Here is a 15,057-nt window from a genome sequence, read left to right as displayed (position 1 = left end):
TTTATGATTAGAATAAGGCTAGAAGAAATAAAGGGACATGTTTCAGGGTAAATATTGTGAGACAAAAGACACACACACTGAGAAAAACAAGAAAAAAACAAGTTCAGCACTTTATCATAATCACACTTTTTTATTTAAAATGAACTGCTTACATGTGTACATAATGTTTTGCTGTGAATTAGTAACACACAATCCCATGAAATAATTCAACCTATTCAGTAGGCCTAGGTAATAGAGACAAAAAAAACATAGGTTTCACCAGTGACTTCACTCACAGTAATCAATAACTTCATTATCAAATCACTGAGGCATAAACATGTCTTTGAAGTGGCCCCCTGGTGCAAAATGTAAAGTAATCACGAATGTAAAAGTCTTAATAGGGACTCCAGTGAATATTTCTTTTGAACTTTACAGCACTGCCACTGACTTCAGCCATCTGCCCATCATGACCTAACTCAACCAATTGGTCTTAAGTTAAAACTGCTGTCTTTTATTTATTTATCATGTAAACAAATAATGTCTGTGCTGAAAGACGTGTATTACACTGATAGAACACTTCTTCGGTTGAACCCTGGCGAGTGTGTCTCCAAACAGTCTGTGGTGTCATTGTAAATATGTCTAGTTTACTTCTAGGATATGGGTGATGCATTTTAATATCAATATGCAATTATAGTTTGTGAGACTTAAAGCACATAAGAGATGGCTACAACTTTTTGCGAGACATTTAGCAAAATGTCACATAATTTGAGCGCCTTTATAGTTATTATGTGTGACCATGTTCTTTTTTAGCATCGCATGCTTCATATTCATAAATCTAGGCTACAGGCATTGAAAGATTTATTTGGATCTTTAATTTAAGTAATAAGTAGCAATATCACATTCAAAAAATTCTCCCGAACTCCTGCACTTGAAAATTAGCTAACGTACTCATGAAAGTAAACATGTATTATCTAAAATATATTAAGGAATCAAAAGTAAATATACTAAATAATGTTAATGATTAATTAATAATGACCAAGCAGTATGTTAATGTTGCGGGTGATTCAGTCTAACAATATCCTCTTTCATACTTTAATACACACAGACGTATCATATTTTATGATGCTATGCAAAGTAACTAGTAAGCCATTCAGAAAAAGTGCAAAAGAAGTATATATAAATCACAAAATGAAAGTCTCAAAGCTCAAGGCAAGTAACAGCTCTTCAACATGATACTTAATTACATTACATTAGTTAATGCTAAATAAATTAATTTTCTGGAACTATCCTTTATTAGTGTTATGCCATTGACCCCAAAATAGCCTCTCTAAAGTAGCAGCAAGTACCTTTTTAAAAGTAATTTCTGAACTTGTTAAAGGTAAAGTTATCCTGCCCACTTCAACAAGTGTCCTACACTTGCCTTACTTTTATCACCCTCAAGCTACCACAGCACCAACATCTTGGTTTGGCTTGTTATTCAAGATTTGCCTGCTGCTTCAGCCCAAATTATAAACTAGGAGTCTGTCAGTCACAGCCAAAGGCTTACTGTGGTCGATTCTGGTTTCGACAATGGACCGAGATAAGCTTCTACTTTCTAGGTTTGGCTACAGTTACACATATTCATCATCACAAAAACTCAAAAATCTATTGTGGTTTGCCTTTGGTCCAGTTGTCTTATAATGTGTCCATTGTCAGTGTCACAACTGTCATATTTTGAGTTGGCACCGATACACATGGGCGCTCTGTGGCCTTATTGTGAAACATGGCCTATGAAGCACATGTATCTACCCCAAAAGAAGCTGAAAGGCTTTACAGGTTAGTTGGTGAGAACTGTAAACAGGGTTACTTGGATTTGTAGGCCAGGAGATGCCGCCCGGTCAGCCAGGGCCTATGGCGGAAACGTCATCACATTTGGGCGTGGACGCAGGCCAGTCGGAGGCGATTGGTTATTCAACCGGGACTGCCAGGTTTGTATGAAAACCTACACTTTCCCTCAATTTTAACTTATTACATGAAATTTAGTAAACTTGGGTTTCTTCTATCTGATTAAATTTAAAACATGGAAATATACTAGTAATTGAATAAAGAGGTGTTTAAATTGTTTGGACGTGTTGAATAAAGTGATCGTGTTTCACTTGGGAACATACGCGAGTGAAGTGCGTCGTTTTGAACTTCCTGAAAGGGGGGTGCTTGCTGAGCTCTGGCAACCCAGTGCAAGGCTTTCAGCTGCATCACGCAGGTCTGGTCATACAAACTCCGGCGTGTTGTATCTACAAATCAGGAATCAGGTAAATTCACAAATGCAGCTTTCGTTCAATTTGCCTTAGCAAAACGCAAAGTCGTGTTTTCGTACTTTAATACCACTATGTAGCCGCTGGTATTCATACAAGATTTTGTATAATATTACCGTAAGTTAGCGAATGCTAGCGTGAGAGCTAGCTAACTGTTAACGCTAGCTAGTAACATGGCGTCGGCTAAGAGGGCCGCTTTTGTTCTTGTGTCGGGGTGCGGTAGTGAACGTGCTAAGGGCCACGCACCTTGATGAAAGTAAACGAGGTCCATAATTACTAATTCATTAGTTGACGTGTGTGAACTCTCAAGATTTAACGAAAAGCTCCAACACCAGGAATATTGTCGAATTAAAGTAACGTTGCGATGCTGCACACTAGTGTCGCTCACGTTAGCTAGCTGAGCAGCACTCCGGGTTCGCGCTTTTTGTGAAGTGGCCGCATTTTGTTGGGAAGAGCTGGGAATAGGCTAATTGTGATACTTGCTTGCGACTTCTGTTTAGACAACAATGTTATTTTATAGCAGGGGAAACCCACAGCACTTAGAGTATGTATTTTGCACATAACGTTACCGGTTTGTAATATTGGACCGCCTCAAGATGGCGCTGCCAACTTACTCACAAAGACGCCTGTGCTCATTCAAACCCTTGGGGACGTCTTCAGCCTGAAAGATTTATAACTTAGGCCTTAGTGATGTGAAGGAAATAAATAATTGCGAATACATTCTACTGATGTAGGTTAGTTTCCCCCCGCTGAGATTAAATCTACAGTGCTCTGGGATTTACTAGCTCAAGGATGTGAGAGACTGTGGAAACTTGTCTGTAGAGAACAAGTGCTTGCGAGGTCATGCAGAGGTGTATTAAAATGTAGGATATGAACGTAAATGAGAAGAATCTTGCAGAAACTTGTTTTTGATCCAGATAAAACCATGAAACAAGATTGTAATCATACTGCTCATCTCTACTAACACTAGTGATATCTGATCTGAATGCATTAGAGAGACTTCATCGTACTAATTTAAACTACTTTCTTTCCTCCAGGGATTGTAACCAGTCATGGCTGATGAGGGATATGTTGTTCGCATCAGGGGTCTCCCGTGGTCCTGCTCAGCAGATGAAGTACAGAGGTTTTTCTCAGGTAGGCATTCATATACTACTTTTGTTGAAAAATACATCAGCAAGTAAAGAAACCTAAATGATTTGTTATTACATTTCCAATGCAGATTGCAAAATTGTCAACAATGGAAGTGGCATCCACTTCACCTACACAAGAGAAGGGCGTCCCAGCGGAGAAGCATTTGTCGAGTTGGAGACAGAGGAAGACCTAAAGATTGCAGTGAAGAAGGACAGAGAAACAATGGGTCACAGATATGTAGAGGGTGTGTAAAATTGCTTGCTCATAATCACTCCTTGGAACAATCTCAACATAGAGCAGTGATAACTGATTATTATGTCCTGTGATTTAGTTTTCAAGTCCAACAATGTCGAGATGGACTGGGTCATGAAGCACACTGGTCCAAACTGTCCAGAAACAGCAGGAGATGGGCTTGTCCGGCTACGAGGCCTTCCATTTGGCTGCAGCAAGGAGGAGATAGTACAGTTTTTCTCAGGTAAGAATAAGCCTTGCTGTGTCGTTACTTGTAAAACTTCCATTAATGTAATGTTGGTGATAAAAGGGATTTGTTTTTGTTGTTTGTTGTTTTGTTTTTTTCATCTTCCTTTTCTTGTTTCCTTTCTCTTGTGGACACCTAACAGTTCTTGCATCTGATTTTACAAAGAAGTAAATATCCCACTGGAAAATGATTATTGTGTATTTCTTTAGAATAGAAAAATAAAATTATTAATGTTTTTTGATCGGTGACTAGTGAGGAAATTACACCAGAAAAGGAAGCTAGTCATAATTTTTAAATGGAGTAATTATTTGCGAACTTTGTTTAGTTTAATTGCAGGGATCTGTTATACCAACACCCTTTTCCCATCTTTGCCCATGATATCCACCTGAGTCCATTTTCATATGTTTGTTTTTTTTTCCTTTTTAATTGAATGTGATATTTTACTTTTATTTTTGAATTTTTAAGTTGTCTGTGCCTACTGGTAATTAACTAATGATGGAATGGGTCTCACTCATCACTGACTGGACAGTCTTACCCCAGTGCCATTGTTTCTTTTCCCCATTTCCTCACACTCCTGTCTTTTTCCTACATTTTCTTAGATACACTGTATGCCAAGTGTTAGCTTAGTTCCTAATGGGCGAGCAGTAATTTAACTCATGTCACCCACCAGGATCTTGTTCTCTCTTCATCAACACACCAATACTAGCCTGATGTCCCGAACAGTGCCCTTTTTCCATATTTTTCCTCTATCCTCTCATTTCTATTTTATCCCCAGAATACAATAAATGTGAGTCGTTTAAATGGCCAGTCACTGGTTAAAAAAACTGAACTGGTATGTGTGATGATGTATAGAGTTTTCCATAAGTTTTCTATCTCTCTCTTTAGAGAAAGTTCTCTCTGTGATTGGGCATGTGATTTAATATGTCCCCTGCTGGGGTTATCTGTCCTTGGGTTGAAGGGTTGGAAATCGTGCCAAATGGGATAACATTGCCGGTGGACATCCAGGGGAGGAGTACGGGGGAGGCCTTCGTGCAGTTTGCTTCACAGGATATAGCTGAAAAGGCTCTAAAGAAACACAAGGAAAGAATAGGGCACAGGTGGGGATGGTTGGTTGGTTGGCTGGATAAGTTGCTTTTCTTATGGTGTGCACCCTCAACATCTGATCCAAATGGACACTGTATTAATCTTGGCTAATTCACCACAAACACATACACAAATTTCTGCGTTGAATCCAAATATGACACACATTCACAATCTTCAATGGGAAGATTCACAAAATCACTGAATTAGAGTACATGCTTAATGTTGAGAACAAATGGTGTCTAAACATCAGTTTAGGTTGATAAATGGTAAGGAGTTCCCTGGTGGTAAAATCAGAGGGCCACTGTACACATGGATCTGGAGCCCACTGTCACAGGTAACGCTATAGTGGGTTGCAAAAGGGCTGGAGCCCTCTCTGTCCCTCTAAAACCAGCACAATGGCTGTCATGGCAAGGACACAGGACGCTCTATTGAATCAGATAATTCACTTCAGGTAACCATAAGAAAAGTGTAATCATCAATAAGGCCCTTATCAATTTGGACAGCTTCATTTTTACAACTCAGTTAATTAGTACTTTTTATCTATTTCATTAAAAACTAGCATTAAGTAGTCAAAGATATTACTACCTATGGACTACACCATGACAGCATCTGCATAGCCCAGTTTCACCAGTATTGAGCAAATGCAGCCTTTGCCTTGACCATTCCCTATGTGCTCACTGTGGTATGTCTATGCTCTTAGGTACATTGAGATCTTCAAGAGTAGCCGCGCTGAGGTGCGGACCCATTACGAACCACAGCGGAAGCCCATGGGCATGCAGAGACCTGGCCCCTATGACCGGCCCTCGGGTGGTCGTGGCTACAACATGATGGGTCGAGGCGGATCTTATGACAGAATGCGTCGCGGAGGCTATGGAGGAGGTGAGTGTCGAGTTTAATTCAGATTAAGTGATATTAATCTGTGCGTTTGTTTGTTTTTACCCTCTCGCTGTCCCTTCATGCATCATCACTTCTAGAAATAACAGTAAGATCCTTGTGAGACCATGTGTTTATCATTTATGTATATTCAGGTGTATCAGATGGACGGTATGGAGATGGCGGCTCTTCGTTCCAGAGTACAACAGGCCACTGTGTCCACATGAGGGGCCTGCCATACAGAGCCACAGAGACAGACATATACAATGTAAGTCAGAGGAACAACTTAAGAAAAGCCGAACTAATTTGCTCGCTGACGTCCTTTCTACTACTGTACACACTGCAGATGTTGAGGTTGCACAAAACATGTGTGTGACTTTGTCCGTGTTTTCATTTCTTAGTTCTTCTCGCCATTGAATCCAGTGCGGGTCCATATTGAGATCGGCCCAGATGGCAGGGTAACTGGGGAGGCAGATGTAGAATTTGCAACACATGAGGATGCCGTGGCAGCCATGTCTAAAGACAAAGCCAACATGCGTGAGTTTAAAAAGTGATTTACCACTTCCACCCCGCATATAGATGTTCATAAGTCTCATGAGATGTTCCCTCCCTCACTATCCCTCAGAGCACCGCTATGTGGAGCTGTTTTTGAACTCAACAGCAGGTGGCAGTAACGGAGCCTACGGCGGTCAGATGATGGGTGGCATGGGTGAGTATCAGTAATGGGGTGACTAGTGGCATCTGTTGTTTGGATGGAAATGCTTGCACACAAGTACAAAAAATCCCTGCGGAGTCGATGTTTGGCCCCTTTCTCTGATAAGCGAGGGCATCTCAAAATGTATCAGCCAACAACGTCTATGCAATAAATATGATGTTTTAAAGTCCTGAACCTGATGTAGTGCCTTCTTACTTTTCCACAGGGAACCAGTCGTCTTACAGCAGTGGACAGCTGAGCTCGGGGTACTCGGGTGGATACAGCAGCCAGGGCAACATGGGCGGCTACAGTGACTATAGTGAGTGTCAGCTCTGTTGTAATAGGCTTCTTCTTCATTCATCCTAAACTACACCTTTTTATGTCGTCTGTAAAGTATAGAAATGCAGTCTTTCTGTGTGTGATTTCTTGAAGAACTCCACGGTCCTATAGTGTGTATTCTCTCTCTTGTTAGGTAACCAGGGCGGCATGGGAAGCAGTTACTACGGCGGCGGTGGAGGAGGAGGAAGCAGAGGCTCTATGAATGGACTGGGTGGGGGATGGGGAATGTAGATTTCTTTTTTTCCCTTAATTTGATGTTTTTTTTAATGCAGCATTTTGCTGGAAGGACTGGAAACATGAGTCTCACCTAGTAAACATTAGGGTAGGGTCAGGTGAGGTTTTGGAAATACTGAGGGGTAGGGTTTGTATTTTGTTTTTTTTAAAGTGAATGATCTTCAGAGAGAAGTGAGATCTGGCGTCACAAGAAGTGTCAGAGAAGCGCTGTTCGTCGTCCCCATTCCTCACCTGTTTGACACGTCACAGAAACCATGCTTTAAATTTTCATTACCAGGACGTGTGTTGTCTTTGTTATTGTTCTCCAAGCACCTGGCTGCTCCTCAAACTTGACTCATCCTGTGCTGGTGGTTGTAACATTCATTTCAATGTCTGAGTGCATGAACAAAAGAATCAGAAAATGTCTATCTTCTGATGTTTAGACCTTGTTTCATCTTTTACATAGTGTCTAGCCTTTTTATTTCCAGTTTAAATGTTAATCTAAATTTGAGGTTTCTCATGGTCAGAGCATGTTTCGTTTTCTTAAAGTGTCACAGGGCGGTTTCTCTGGATGAATTTCAAATCTGCTGACATGAAGGTTTCTACTGCTTCAAATGCTATTTGTATTTCCTGTGCACAAAGTGAATAAACAGTCTGGAATATCTAATTGAAACAAGCATTGCAAAAAGGGAGGCTTTATTCATTTATCAAATATCTAGATAAAAAATGTTTGGTCACCATTCCCAAATTAAGAAAATGGCTTTGTAGCAGTTAACACAATCCACAAAAACCCTGTTTGTATAATACATTCTAAAATAGTTAGATTTTTGTTAACATTCTACAGTCATTTACACAATATGTTTGCATGTATCCAGCAGTGGGGCCATAGTTGTAAGTATTGTTACAGAATAGATCCATGAAAGGTTGAACAATATCAAAGTGAAGTACAAGTGAACTCTGAATTAGCTTGGTCCATCTGTTATCGCCATGTAGGTTTACATTTTGCAACATTATAATTAATGTTGCTCCAAGAACTTTCTGCAATCGACCAAAAACAACCAGGGAGACGAGGGTTTGTATCCACCATTGAACTAATTGTTATATGGACTTGTAGTGTTTTTAGGCTCAGTAGAATTATTGTCAGGGTTCTTAGAAAGATGCACGGTGTAGGATTCAGTGGCATCTAGCGTTGATATACCCCTCATCTCATTTTCCCTTACAGTGGCTGCTAAAACTGCAACTGCATAAGGCCCTCTCTAGTCAGTGTTTGGTTTGTCCATTCATAGCGGCTGTGGAAACATGCTGGACTCCGTGCAAGGATAGAAAAAGCTCATTCTCAGGCAACGTAAACATGATTCTTAGTTTCAGGTGATTATACACTAAGGAAAAGATCATTCCAAATAATAGATCCCCGAAACCCTTCACACCGGACTTTTATATTTTTAGCTTTCTATCTAGAGAAAGATCATCAGCTTTCTGTTGCAGTTTATGCAACAAAAAACCTGGTCAGTTTTTGGGGAATAAATCATGAGGTGATTTGAAATAACACCTTTCACAATGTTAACCACATGTTAGTCTAACTTCTCCCGTGTGGATATTTTCCCTGTGACAAATCTTTGATGTCACAAAACGTGATCGGTCAGTTGCAGTAATGGTCCTGGAGCAATACTGATTATGATGTAGGAACAACACAAACACGGTGACATCAGATCATGCAAACCAGCTACACAAATGATCAACAACAGCTGAAAACTAACATGAACTGTGGTGGGACCTGAACAAAATATACATCCATGGTTTGATTAGAATAATTACTCATCCTGAAATTTTCAGTTTATCAAGTGTCCAAAGAAATTTTGATCACATAAATATACTACTCTCTATCAACCTCTATGCAAAGTCAAGTCTCCTTAACATACAGTCTGCATATTAGCTCATCCCATCAGTGTTAAAAGGTGGCCCCTTATTTAATACAGATGAACTAATGCTCCTGAATTTCAGGTAATAGTGGAAACGGAACACCAAATCACATCTCCATAAGATTTGATGACATTTTTCTGTCAACATAAGTAGTAACATGGTAGTTAAAATCATAGTGGATGAGTATGTGCAGTGTTAGAAAGCTCTTTGTAAAAACTTGAAGGTGTCGTGTCAGGAAGTCGTGGAGGAGCTTCTCTGCAGCAGGAGGGAGTGGCACATGTCGCACACCCGCACAGGCCGAGGGTACGAGGGTAAGGCCAGCTCGTTACTTGAACAACTGTTGCAGTAGATGTCTCCACAGTTTCTACAGTGGTGCTGCAACACAAACGCGAACAGATTATTAACATTGCCGTGAGGATACATTTTATAGAAATAAAAATTAAATGCAATAAACAGGAGCCTACCTTTCTGCGCGCAATAGAGAACTCCTTCAGGCATTGTTTGCAACTAGTGGCCTCATCATCCTTCAGCCAGGCGTGGCCCTGACGGGAGAAACGAACGTACAACAGATCCTTTTTTAGTAATTTTTTTTTAAATTTTTTACACTATCAGTCATTCGCCATTCTTAACTCCTTCACATTTTACCTTCAGAGCTTTGTTGACCTCCTTGAAGTCCTCCATCTTGAGTTTAGACCTTTGAGAAAGATTAAGGCAACACAAAAATCTTTAGGACATGAAATTGTACCCAGTAATACCAAGAAAGATAACATCTATAGTACTGACTGGCTGAGATGAAGTCCCATCTCCTGTAGAGCCTGTTCCTGCTGCTCGCATCTCTGCTGCAGCTGCTGCTTCTCCTGCTTCAACTCCTGCAGCTCCTGCACCAACAATTAACAGGGAACAAGCACCATGACATCACAATACTGTACAGGTGCAATTACATTAATAATTTTGATATATTTACGGAAATATTGGAACAGTATTGGGATTGACCCCAGAGTTTAAATCACCCTGACAGCTGTCATAAAGAAGCACTCTAAGTTTTTATTTGCCTGTGTCTGGTAGTTATACACAACTCACTTCTGCAAATCAAACTGCACAGAATGACTTCAAATCATTTCAGAAGAAGAATGCACTTCCAGAGTTTACTGACTGTAACCCTGGTGTATGTGTGTGTGTGTGTGTGTCACTGACCGTGTTCAGGCCCTGCAGTTGTTGCAGCTGTGTGCGGAGCTCGATGCTGTTGTCTTGTTCCCGCTGCAGAGACTTCTGCAGGCTTTGTCTCTCTTCCCTCTCAGTGCGCAGCTCGTTCTCCAAACCCAGCCTGAGGAGAGAAGAAACATGACAATTATTATATACAATTTAAGTTTCTATGTGCGTAGGACATATTGTAAATATTAGTTAAAATAAGAACTGTTACTTAAAATCAGACATGTATGAGAGTACTTGAAAGTTATTGACTTAACATCTGCACAACTGTTTTTATACCAGGTGGATTTAAAATTTCAAAGCCAAGCATACATCCTACTCATATTAAACTTTGAATAGCTTTTTTTTTTAGATGCTGACATCAAATTAGTACTGACCGTATCAATTCTGATATAGATTTCTCAATTTATAGATATTTTATTGTGTAAATATTTGATCTTTGGTACACTTTGCTGTTATTGATGAGACCCAAGTGTCCAACTGTGATAGTCTTAACCTCAATGTATCCAGGTCAGTAAGTTGTTTCTGCAAAGCATCCACTTTTCCCTCCAGCTCCACCTTCATATCTTTATCAGACTGGTCACTTTCTTTGCGCTCTCGCTCTGAGTTCTGTAGTCTGTGACGCACAAAAAAATAAAACAAGAAGAAGCATATTAATGTTAAGAAATACTGTATCATATTAACGCACAGAAACATGCGCAACACATACCTCTCCTCTAGCTCCATCATGACTTTCTCCATTTCATCCATCTTCTGCTCCAGCTGCACAGCCTTCGCCTGCTTTTTCTCTGCTTCACGTTCTGAGTCCTGAAGGGCCACATAGGCTGTGTTAATGCGCCTTCTGTCTGAGTGGGCGTTCAAGAGGAAGAAAGGGTGTATTCAGGTGTGTCTACCTGAGCTTTGTGGAACATCTGCAGGTTAAGAGTCTTGACTTGGTCGAGCTGGAGTCGTAGGGCTGCCAGTGTGTCCTGTTTCTCATGCGTGTCCTTCTCCAGCAGCTTCATGGCCACCTCCATCTCCTGCTTCAGGCCCACCTGGAGCTCCAGCTCACGCTCCAGCTCCTGATATCATGCATTGCAAACATACAAAAGGCTTGAGTCAAAATCCGCTCATGCTTCTGTCTAACTTTGTGCCAACAATGGAGTATGAAGACTAATTCGGTACTTCTTCACACTAATTCTGCTACTCAGTCCTGTTGATACCTCACCTGGCGAATTCGCTTTTCCTCTTTGTATTGCGTCCAAACAACATTGTACATCTCATCCAGGCCCTGTCGAGTCTGTTTGTACGTCTCCAGCTCCACTTGACTGTCCTGTAGGGCTGCCTGGAAACACAAGTCATACAGTTTTTTTTTGTTTTGTTATTTAGATTAGGAGTGGTTTAGTTGCTGTTACTTGTAAATGCTTTCTGACCTCTTCCTTTTTCTGGCTGGACTGCAAAATTGAGTCATTCTCCTGTCTCAGCTGTTCCTGTTCCTCCCGCAGAGAGTTGATTCTGTCTGTTGCTGCGGTCAGCTGAGGAAAAAAAAACACACTCATCAGTCAGCCGAAACACACCTAATGCACACGGATGCCATGTTGACTTTAGAGCGGAACGCCTTCCATTTAGATAGTTGATTGAATTAATAAAACAATGTCACACCGTCCTAGTACAAGCACAGTCACACAATAGTTCACACAGTGTGCCTGACCTCCTCCACAAGTTTGCTGTTGGTCTTCTCTAGAGAGTCCATCTTAGCCTGAAGGTCGGTGACAGTGCCACTGAGGTGACGATTCAACTCCTCAATGTAGTGCTTCTGATCCAATATGGCTGTCATCTTGGAATCACTGAGAAGAGAATAAAACAGGTGTTTTTTTCAATATGGCAGGTTATGGCGAGGACAGGGGATGTCGTTCACTGTACAGATTGTAAAGCTCACTGTGGCAATGAGATTGTGATTGTGGGATTAACAATAAATTTGATTTGTTTTGATTTGATGAGGGGTTACTAAAATACTAACTGACTAAGGTAACTACAATAAGAACATAGAGCAGTTTAAACATGATGAAAAGCAGCCTAGCGCATACTCACTCTTTTGGAGTCTCACTGTTAGCAGGGTCTTTCAGATAAAGGGAGAAGTCAATGACTCCCACCTACAAGAGGAAGAGAAAACGATCACTATGTATCCCGATTGACTCGTTTCTCATGAAGACAATAAGGTGCAACTGTTCTGAAGTGACCGGTCAGCACTCACCTGAGAATCAAGATCCTCCCCTTTAATACAGAGGTTAGCGTCAATTACATTGAGGCCCACCAGCAGGCCCCCCATCACGGCCCCCTCCTCCTCCATCATCAATGCTCCAGAGTCATAAAACTCACTAGAGAGAGACAGACACAGAGAGGATTAAAGAAGGGCATAAAGACAAAACAAAGAATACATTGCACACGTGAAAAATTAATTAATTGGATCATGGGAGTTGTTGTCTTTGATATTAATCGACCACCATTCGCCGATGAAGATCTATCTGACGTGACTCAGGCAGATATACTCACAGCGAGGTAATGTGTCAAAGTTTTATTCACATTACGTTTAGTTCAGCTCAACTTCCTCACTCACTGATTCTCTCCTGGAAGTTATGGCAACAGGCAACCAAATGAAATGCACCATTAACTTTGATAAAATTATGGCTTTCTCTGAAACATTTAAGATAATGTAAGTACACAACTCAACAAAATATATAACACAGGTCTATTTTAAAGTCCACATTAATTGTTACTAACCTCAGGAGATCTTTGCGGTCCAGCAAAGCTTTCAGATAGTCGGCTACGGTCTTCTGCATGAGCGCTAAATGCAGCCAAGCCCGTGCTCTTCCCAAACCAGTCCTGAAAAGAGAATAAAAGAAAAATAAAACAGATGTCAAATGGATGTTCGGCATATCTTACATTACACATTTACTGAAAAATGTTTTTAGTATAGCATACTTAATGCCGGGCAGATCTCTGGCACTTGTGGCAATGTTGACAGACTCTGGACACAACTTCTCAACCAGTTCCAGAGGTCCCCATATGGACTTGTTCTGACCAATGAAGGTTTTCTTAGCTGAAAAAAGAAAACCACGTAATTACTGTTAGCACTGGTTCTGACATGGGATTAGATCACTTTTAAGCAACACAATGAACTTGAGTCTCAACCTCAGGTTGTAAAATACTGAGTTTCTGGGTTTGTGGCTCAGGTCCATCGCCGACCCAAAGTGTCAGTATTTGACGACCTGGGGACGAAACTTAGCAATCTATCTTTCTCCAGAAAGTTAACTTGTTGCTATATACAAAGTCTGTTCAAAAGGACAGCATCATGGACTGTCTCACCTTTCAGCCCATGTTTGAGGCAATGCTCCAGGACGACGAAGAACTGCTGCAGGGGAGGGTACTCCGAGTCCAGCGTCCTGCCCAGACTCATGGAGGACTGGATCAATACTTTGATGCTCAGCTTCATCATGCTGAGGAGGTTGGATCTCTCTATCGACATGGGATCTTTGGGGGGCAGAACTGTACAGAATGTAAGGCAAAGAAAAAGCATTGAAATAAGATTAGTCAAGCATAAGCAGGCCTGGGGAAGATGTCATGAAAGCTTATGTCCATTCAATGCAGATTCAACAGGAGATATAAACACTCAGAGAGAACAGTGAGGCCTTGTGCACGAACATCAACCCGTAAAATCAAGGTTTTACTCTTGAAGTCATGTGTAATGACAGCTGACAAGAAGCTAGGGGAAGTAGTTAGTGAGATGGACTTGAGGTGGCTGCAGTATTTTAACAACTTAAATCAAATGAAGGGTGTAAGTTTCAGTGTCAAAGGTTAAGAGTTGTCACAGCCTACCTGGAAGCTTTTTTGAGGTGCTGTTGAGATCATTTTCAGGCTCCCTTTCCGCCGGGGAGCCCGCAGCGGACCCCTGCGAGGGGTTCCTCGGGGCAGCAGCGTAGCTCACCCCGCTGCTAATCGTCTCCGTGGCCTTCCGAGCCAGAGACAGGAGCGGAGCCGACCAGCTGTTCTCTGCCGCCGCCTGAGCAGTCTTCTCCGGCCGCTCCGGCCCGTCGCTGCCGCCGGGCTCACTGTCGGTGGCGGGTTGTGAAACTTCGGGCTCGTCTCGCTGCAGTTCTGCTTCGCCATCCTCAACAGCTGTGTTTACTTCCCCTGCTTCGTCGGCCATGTTTGTCCCCCCTCCCCACCGCCCCGCGGATTCACGTGACCACACCGGAGCAATCACGCGCGCTGTGAGAACTTTATTCTTCTTCGTTGGATTTATTGAAGGTCACAGCGCCACCTACTGGAGGCAGACATATCTCTGCTAAAGCTGTTTCTTTTAACTAAATTATTATATATTTCTTCCACAAGAAGACTTTCTAATGTAATGTTGTGTTTAACTTTCTTCCGATAAGTTTATTTGCAGCCCTTCTTCGGTTTACTGATTAATATAAGTTGAAAAAGAAAGAGTTGATGCACTTTTACCTAATCTTGACTCTAAACTCGGCACTTTTATTTCAGAAGGCATTACGACATGTCAAGCTGGCAATAGTACAGGTGTAAATAATTGAATGAATGATAAGTGAATTCCTATTGTACCTACTGTGACAATTAAATGTTTTTAAGTGCAATCAGAGCAGCTTTGGTGTAGTTCCTACTTCTACCACGTGGTGGCGCAGTCAAGCTGCACATTATTTGCCTGTGGAAACTCTCATAAGATGCTTTTATTATTTCTAGGCCTTGAGAAATTAGCCAGTTTGTTTTAGTCCTTGAAGTTATATATTTTTCTGTATCATTGGTTGTGTTAGCCTACCATTGTCCAATATCACTGTAATTATTTACTTTAG

The 15,057-nt window shown here is 41.3% G+C and overlaps 2 protein-coding genes across 2 annotated transcripts; one reads left to right on the top strand and one right to left on the bottom strand.

The window, feature by feature from the left end:
- The first annotated feature begins 2,177 nt into the window (after positions 1-2,177).
- Positions 2,178-7,760, top strand: hnrnph1 (heterogeneous nuclear ribonucleoprotein H1). Its single transcript, XM_084353378.1, has 11 exons — positions 2,178-2,267; positions 3,308-3,404; positions 3,490-3,645; positions 3,733-3,876; positions 4,838-4,976; positions 5,663-5,841; positions 5,991-6,103; positions 6,237-6,372; positions 6,461-6,544; positions 6,756-6,848; positions 7,002-7,760. The coding sequence occupies exons 2-11, from the start codon at positions 3,323-3,325 to the stop codon at positions 7,097-7,099; spliced, it is 1,224 nt and encodes a 407-aa protein (XP_084209504.1). The 5' UTR covers positions 2,178-2,267; positions 3,308-3,322; the 3' UTR covers positions 7,100-7,760.
- On the bottom strand, positions 7,749-14,403 carry rufy1 (RUN and FYVE domain containing 1). The gene is made up of 17 exons (XM_084353377.1): positions 14,066-14,403; positions 13,556-13,735; positions 13,172-13,289; positions 12,971-13,072; positions 12,444-12,567; positions 12,281-12,342; positions 11,901-12,036; positions 11,623-11,724; positions 11,418-11,534; positions 11,104-11,271; positions 10,920-11,017; positions 10,707-10,826; positions 10,196-10,325; positions 9,785-9,879; positions 9,647-9,695; positions 9,466-9,543; positions 7,749-9,376 (listed from the first exon to the last, which is right to left on the bottom strand). The coding sequence occupies exons 1-17, from the start codon at positions 14,394-14,396 to the stop codon at positions 9,233-9,235; spliced, it is 2,154 nt and encodes a 717-aa protein (XP_084209503.1). The 5' UTR covers positions 14,397-14,403; the 3' UTR covers positions 7,749-9,232.
- Between the last annotated feature and the right edge of the window lie 654 nt (positions 14,404-15,057).

The sequence above is a fragment of the Pagrus pagrus genome, assembly GCF_965226575.1.
Source record: "Pagrus pagrus genome assembly, chromosome: 5".
NCBI lineage: Eukaryota > Metazoa > Chordata > Actinopteri > Spariformes > Sparidae > Pagrus > Pagrus pagrus.
Note: the sequence above shows the minus strand (reverse complement) of the source record. Positions and strands in the feature narration are given on the sequence as shown.